Source organism: Chinchilla lanigera, unplaced genomic scaffold, assembly GCF_000276665.1.
Source record: "Chinchilla lanigera isolate Chin_1 unplaced genomic scaffold, ChiLan1.0 scaffold00110, whole genome shotgun sequence".
NCBI lineage: Eukaryota > Metazoa > Chordata > Mammalia > Rodentia > Chinchillidae > Chinchilla > Chinchilla lanigera.
Window position 1 is genome coordinate 5795563 of NW_004955511.1, and position 6302 is coordinate 5801864.

The 6302-nt window shown below is 61.7% G+C and overlaps 1 protein-coding gene across 4 annotated transcripts in view; it reads left to right on the top strand.

Annotated features, from left to right (window-relative positions):
• The first annotated feature begins 1965 nt into the window (after positions 1 to 1965).
• Rab3il1 (RAB3A interacting protein (rabin3)-like 1) overlaps positions 1966 to 6302 on the top strand; it is a 13165-nt gene continuing 8828 nt past the window's right edge. The window contains exon 1 of one of the 4 annotated variants that reach the window (XM_013506428.1): positions 1966 to 2028. Coding sequence is in view for 3 of the 4 variants with exons in the window: in XM_013506427.1 (XP_013361881.1) it covers positions 4787 to 4938 (152 nt within the window). In the remaining variant the exon portion in view is untranslated. Of the gene's footprint in view, positions 2029 to 4631; positions 4939 to 6302 lie in introns of those variants that run through there. The other 3 variants (XM_013506427.1, XM_005408129.2, XM_005408130.2) reach the window with 3 other exon arrangements.

A 6302-nucleotide genomic window follows, 5' to 3' on the forward strand; every position in this document is an offset into this window, starting at 1 on the left:
TGCCCATTGACCAAATATTCCCTACTTGCAGTCTCTATGCTACAGTCTTAGATTTCATAGACCGTGCCAGGTATGGCAGTGCATACGTATAACCCCAGCACTCAGAGAGGCTGAGGCAGGAGGACTGCATGTTCAAGACCAGCCTGAGCAATTTATTTTATTTTATTTTATTTTATTTTAAAGAGAATGAAAAAAATAACAAAATAACAGCATAGAGAAAAACAAAACAACATGAAAACAATAAAAATGACACAAGGTTTCTTTTTTTTCTTTTTTTGTCTTTTTGAGACAGGTTCTCACTGTGCAGTTAAGGCTGACCATGAGCTCACCTTGTAGCCCAGGCTGGTCTCGAATTCGAGAGGATCCTTCTGCCTCAGCCTCCCAAGTGCTGGGATTACAGGTGTGCGCCAGCACACCTGGCTGACACAGGGTTCTGAAACAAAATGATAAAGCCGGGTGTCGTGGCTCACATCTGTAATCGCAGCATTTGGGAGGCTGAGGCAGGAGGATCATTGTGAGTTTGAGACCAGCCTGGGATATAAAGTCAGCTCAAAGTCAGCCTGAACTGCATTGTGAGACCCTGTCTCAAAAAGACAAAAAAAAAAAAGGATTAACAGTGGTTGTTATATTACATATTGCTTTCTTCAAGGAAGCCTGGGCAATTTAGACCCTGTCTGAAAGTTAAAAATGGGCTGGGGATGTGCGGCACAAAGGCTGTGACTTCAGCCCCCAGCACGGGAGAGGAGCCTGCAGGGCCCTGTGAGCCTGCGCTGCTAACTGCTAACTGCTCTGCCGTCTGCGTGGGTGCCGTGTGCTGCTCTCCGGCCAGGACTCCGTCCTCCCCACTGTGCGTCGGCCTCGGCTTCACCCCTGTCCCGACACAGCCTCGGAGGAGCTCGCTCCCGCGGCCCAGGTCCTTGTGTGCTGCTGATCTCCACAGGCACGTGGGCGCCCGCAGGCCGGGCTCTGCCCTGGCCCCGTCCAGGCCCCGCGTGGTTCTTTCTTCCTGCTGGGCCTGAGGAAGCTGCTGGGGAGATCCCGGAACAGCAAGGCCGCAAAGAATCACAGCCTCCCTTTCTAGGATATTTTTTCTTTTTTTTTTCTTTTCTTTTCCTCCCTCCCTCCCTGCCTGCCTGCCTGCCTCCCTCCCTCCCTCCCTCCCTCCCTCCTTCCTCTTTCAATAGGGTCTTCCTGTGTTGCCCAGAGTGGCATCAAGCTTGGCCTGGGGCTTTGGACTCGGAGGAAGAGGTCTGGCCGTGACCCCCCACTCCCAGGCTCCTCTCCGGAAGCAGCAGTCAGGCGCCCCTAGGTTGAATGTGTTCCATGGAGCTGCGCCTTTACCGCCCCCCAGCCCTGTACCCTGTGAAAGCAGAGACCCAGCTCTCTCCACTAAATACTTCGTTTGTTTTTTTTTTGTTGTTTTTTTGAGACAGAGTCTTACTATTAGACTCACTATGTAGCCCAAGCAGCCCTTGAACTTGTGGTGATTCTCCTGCCTCAGCCTCCCAAGTGCCTCACCAAGTACTTGATGAATGAACCCCTCACTGGGGGGCTCCCATGTTTCCTTAGTGATTTCTGTGGCTTCTTCATGCATTAAGGTGTCATCACTTTGTCCTTGGCTGAGAATACTTCCTCTGGGCTGTCCTTCCAGAGGTGGGCAGGAGCCTGGAGTTTTTGTGTGAACAGAGCTATTGATTCCTTGGAGGGCTGCTTCAGTCTCTGTTGCACTCAGGGTTTGCCAGGGAATGGATTTAATGCAGCACACACAACTATAGGATAATTTTCACCCAGAGAGTCAAGTGTGAAAGGGTATGGGAAATCTGAGGGCCTGGAACCCCCAGCAGTGTCCTCCACGAGTCCAGCTGGAGGCCAAGAGCCCACGCAGTGTCTCACACAAGTCTGTGTCAAGGACCCGCACTGGGAAGGCCCAAAGGTCATGGTGGAAGCTAGAGAGTCTGTGCCAGCGGGATGAAGGATCTGTGCCAGCAGCTGAGGGATCTGCCCTGGAGCCAGGAAGTGACGCTCAAGGTAAGCAGCAGAGCTCCCCCGAAGAGAACCGCAGCCATCCTCAGTGAGGGCAAGAACCTGAGCTCCTCTGATGATGAGAACAGCTGAGCTCATACCAGGAAAGCCAGTGTGACAGGCTTCTCCAGAAGAACCAACAGCACCACCCTCCCCTCCAGTTCTCCTTTTCTGCTTAGCAGCAGGCCCCAAAGGGGCCCTCCACACCAGCACCACGCTGCCTCAGGGGGCTGGGTGTCACAAGCTGACCATTAGGGCATCCCCACAGTCTCCCAAGCTCGGAGCATCTCTGCTTACCACGCTGGCTGCCTGATAAGTAGGTCCTGGCTGCTATTTTCTATCCTGTGCTGTCAGCAGGGTGCCAGCACTTCACTCCCATGCTAAAAATGTTTAACCACCTCGCAGGCCTACAGAATAAAGTCCAAACTCTTACTCCCCCGAGAGGCTCCATGGCCAAGCCGCCTCGCTGTCACTCCTGAGTCTCGCGGACCCAGAGCCGCCCACTTCCAAGCAGATGTAAAAATCCCACTCATCCTTCAGCCTTACCTCTCCAAAAGCACCAGCCGGGGCAGTGAGTGGTGGAGGGAGGAGACACCGAGCTTTGATGCTGGGCACAGGGCATGCAAGGTGCAGGGCTCAGGCCTGTGACCCAGCTACTCCAGAGGCTGAGGCAGGAAGGTGGCAAGTGAGCAAGGCTCTGTCTCAGAAAATAAGAAAGGGGTGGGGATGTAGTTTAGTGCAAAAGACCCTGGGCTCAGTTGCCAGTATATAAAAAAAAGCTAATCCTCAAATAATCCTCCCAGTTTTAAATTGGGTAAACTGAGGCTCAAACTAGCATCAATGTAGTTGGATCTATACATATTGTCTTCACAGCCAGAGAAAGGATATGCTCAGGGGCCTGGGCAACCTGGGCAGCAGGGTGGGGGCTGGGGAGCCCTGGACCCCATGGAGACGGGCAGGGCCCTGGCATGGGGCCCCTGTGCTGCCTTAGCAGGCGGACAGGGTGCCAGCCCAGCTGGAGAAGCTGGGTGAGTCCCTGGGGACGGGGGGGGGGGGGGAGGGTGGCCACCGGGGACCGTGAGCAGCGCCCACCTCGGTCCGGAGGTCTGGCGCAGCCGGCCCTAACCCCAGGGCGGCACTGACCTGGACCGGCGAGCCTATTGGGGGCGGTAAAGGAGACGTCTCCATCCTGGAGCTCAGCCTCCCTAAGTGCTGTCCTCGGGCCACCCCGCCTCAGACAGTGCCGGGGCTGACCTCACAGCTGGCTGACAAATCTCCGCGCGCCCCACCCTGGTTCTCAGCCCCGCAGGGCTGGGCCTGATCTCAGTCCCGCTGCCACCAGGCAGCCTCCTCTCTCCTCCCTCACACCCGGAACCGAGCTCGGGACCCAGGCAGAGGCCAGGCTACAGGGGCTTCCAAGTTCCACCTCGCGGCCCTGCTCGCCAAAGCGGGGGACAGGGGCAGCCAGCTGCAGAGCCCTGGGAGGTCTGGTGCTGCCCGGCCAGGTGTGCAGGCCCAGCTGGCCGGAGGCGGCAGGCGGTGGCCCGGAGCCTCCCCTCGTGACCACAGGGATGATGGCAGGGACGGAGGCCCCGGGGGACTCTGGACCCTGTTTCCCCCGCCCGGCTGCCGCAGGGGCCGCCCAGCCTCGGTGTGCAGGCCGGCGCTGGCTCCGTCTCACAGGCGGCTCAGGATCCCCAGCTCCCCGCCCCGTCCAAGCTGGGTCAGTGTCCAGACAGCAGCGCGTTTCCCTGCATGGTCCCGGCTCCCCGCCTCAGTTTCCCCACGGGGCTTGGCAGGGAGGGGTGGCGCTGGGCTTTGTGCTCCCCGCTTTGTGGGGTGAGGGGCAGTGCCCTCCTCTGCGCGTCCTGCCCTGTCCCAGTTAATGGTTTCCAGGTGAGGAGAGGCCAGGCCAGGAAAGGGGGTCAGCGAGGAGCAAAACAGGAAGGGGTGGGGCGGCAGGAACCCCACAGGCCTCGGCAGGGAGGCGCATCTGGTTTGCATTAGGCCGGCAGCTCCTCCCAGGATGGGCAGAGGACAGAGAGAGGGGAAGGCCCAGGCGCAGGCATGCTCAGGACGGCTCCGATCACCCGCGGGGAGCTCAGCCCCATCGCAGCGTTGAGCTCCAGAGAGGTTACGCAACTCCGCTAAGTCACACAGCCAGGCCAGGGAGGGCAGGTCAATATTAGAACCCAGATCCCGCAGACAGGGCGGCCCATCCCTGCCATCCCCTGCGGGGGGGAGTGGCGAGGGTGCCCCGCAGCTCAGGCCTGCTGGAAACCCAGGAAAGAGGCTGGGCAGGCCAGGAGGGGCGGGAGCCCGCCAGAGCGAGGGAGGCTGCAGGCAGAGGGGCACATCTGCCAAGGGCAGCTGGCCTGACGTGCCCTAAACATGGGGAAACTGAGGCACAGAGGGGCTAAGGTACCGAGAGGCCCCAGCCCTGGACATGGGGTGTCCCCGACCACGCGCCAACTTGTCCCCGAGAGGCAGCGGCTGAGTTCCAAGGGGAGACTGAGGCCTGGGTGGGAAGAGGGCTGCATCCTGGAGCAGGTGGTGCGGGGCCGGCAGGGAGGGGACCTGAGCCTGTAGGGGCCGCTCCCGCCCCAACCCTCCGGCCCAGGAGCGGGAAGGAGTTCCCGGGAGTTAATAATTAGGGCTGCCCTGCAGGCGGAGGAGATAGGAACCACCCAGGCACCGCCCTGCAGCCGCTCCTGTGAAGACAGATAGCGAAGGCTCCCGAGGCGCAAGGGGCCTGCAGGCCAGCATGGCTTCCTCCGAGAAGCCCCCCAGGTGCCCCGCGCGGGGGCCGTGCCCTGTGTTCCTGGCCATGAGCTCGGGCGCTGTCCGCTACGCCCCCACCAGCCTGTGCCCTGTGCTGGAGGGGAACCCCGGAGAGGAGTCCTGGGGCGCAGAGAGGTGAGCAGGGAGCAGGAGCCGGCGAGCACCCCTGGGCTCCAGAGGCCCCTGTGGCGGGGATGTGACGGGCCACTGGATGGCTCGGGAAGGGCAAGGACAGGCCTGCAGGCCACTCAGCCAGCCCAGGACAGATCTGGTCCAGAGGGGACCTCACCGGGGCCCTGCGGGGGCCTGGGTGCCCGGCCGGGGCCCTGCGGAGGCCTGACCTCATGCAGCACAGTGTCCAGGGAGTCCTCTGGCTCTAGGCTGTTGGACCTCGCCGCACCTTGCTGGGTGACACCAGGTGGGGCCCCCACGTCTCCGGGCCGAGCCTGGGGGATGTGGAGCAGGGCCACCGTACCACCGCGAGTGGACCGCAGAGCAGCGTGGTTTTGATCAGCACTGGTATCCACGTCCCCAGGGCTGACACACTTGAGCTCTGGGGTCCTCCTCAGCCAGCCCGCGAAAGCAGCAGTCAACAAACATGGGTCATCTATCTGCTTTGGGCCAGACCCTGAGCCGAGCGGAGCCGGCTGGGCGGAAGTACCCTGCCCCAACGAAGGGCCAGTCCTGGGAACAACAGCCTCGGCTGGGGGACCAGGAGGCCTGGGCTCAGAAAGCTGTAGTGGGGACACCCCGGAGCACGTCTAGGAGGTTCAGCCAGGGGAAAGCAAGGCTCAGACGGAGTCCAGCCTGGCATCCACTCACCGAGCTGTGAGCGGTGCCCGCCCAGGCCGGGGCACCCTCCTCTGTGTGGTCAGGTACACCAGCTCCTGGCTGTGGCAGCCCTAGGAATCAGTGGCCTGGAAGCAGGGCCCCAGCACATGGCCGGGCCATGCTGGAGCCTGGGAGGGAGAGCCTGTGTCCCGAAGGCCTCGCTGTGACCCCGGCCTTCGTGGCCGGGACAGGGTCAGGAGGCGCAGCTGGTGGAGGCCCCGGGAACGAGGGCGTGTGGAGGAGGCCTGCCGCTCTCTGGGGCAGGCTGTGGCCTGGAGGAGCCACCCCTCCTGCTGTGGGCCCGCTGCCCCGGGAGGCCGAGGTCAGAGGGACAAGGGACTCAGTCAGGCTGCAGGCGGAGCACTCGGGTCTCCATCCGGGACGTTTCTTTGGCTCATTCAGGGCGTCACGTCTAGCCATTGGGGCTGCTCATGGCCAGGGAGGAAGGGCTTGGGGTCCCCAGCGGGAGGGTGGGCAGGGCAGGGCTAGAGGCAGGGCCAGGCCCCCTGGGTGAGCTGATGGGACAGGACCAAGGACAGACCCTCGCTCCCTCGCGACCCTCATGCAGGGAGGGCTGAGAAAGCCCGATCTGGGGGTCCCCGCTGGGAAGCCCCCCAGGACAGGCGCGGGCGGAGGGGGCGGGGGGGTGGCAGCGTGTCCGGCCGCGT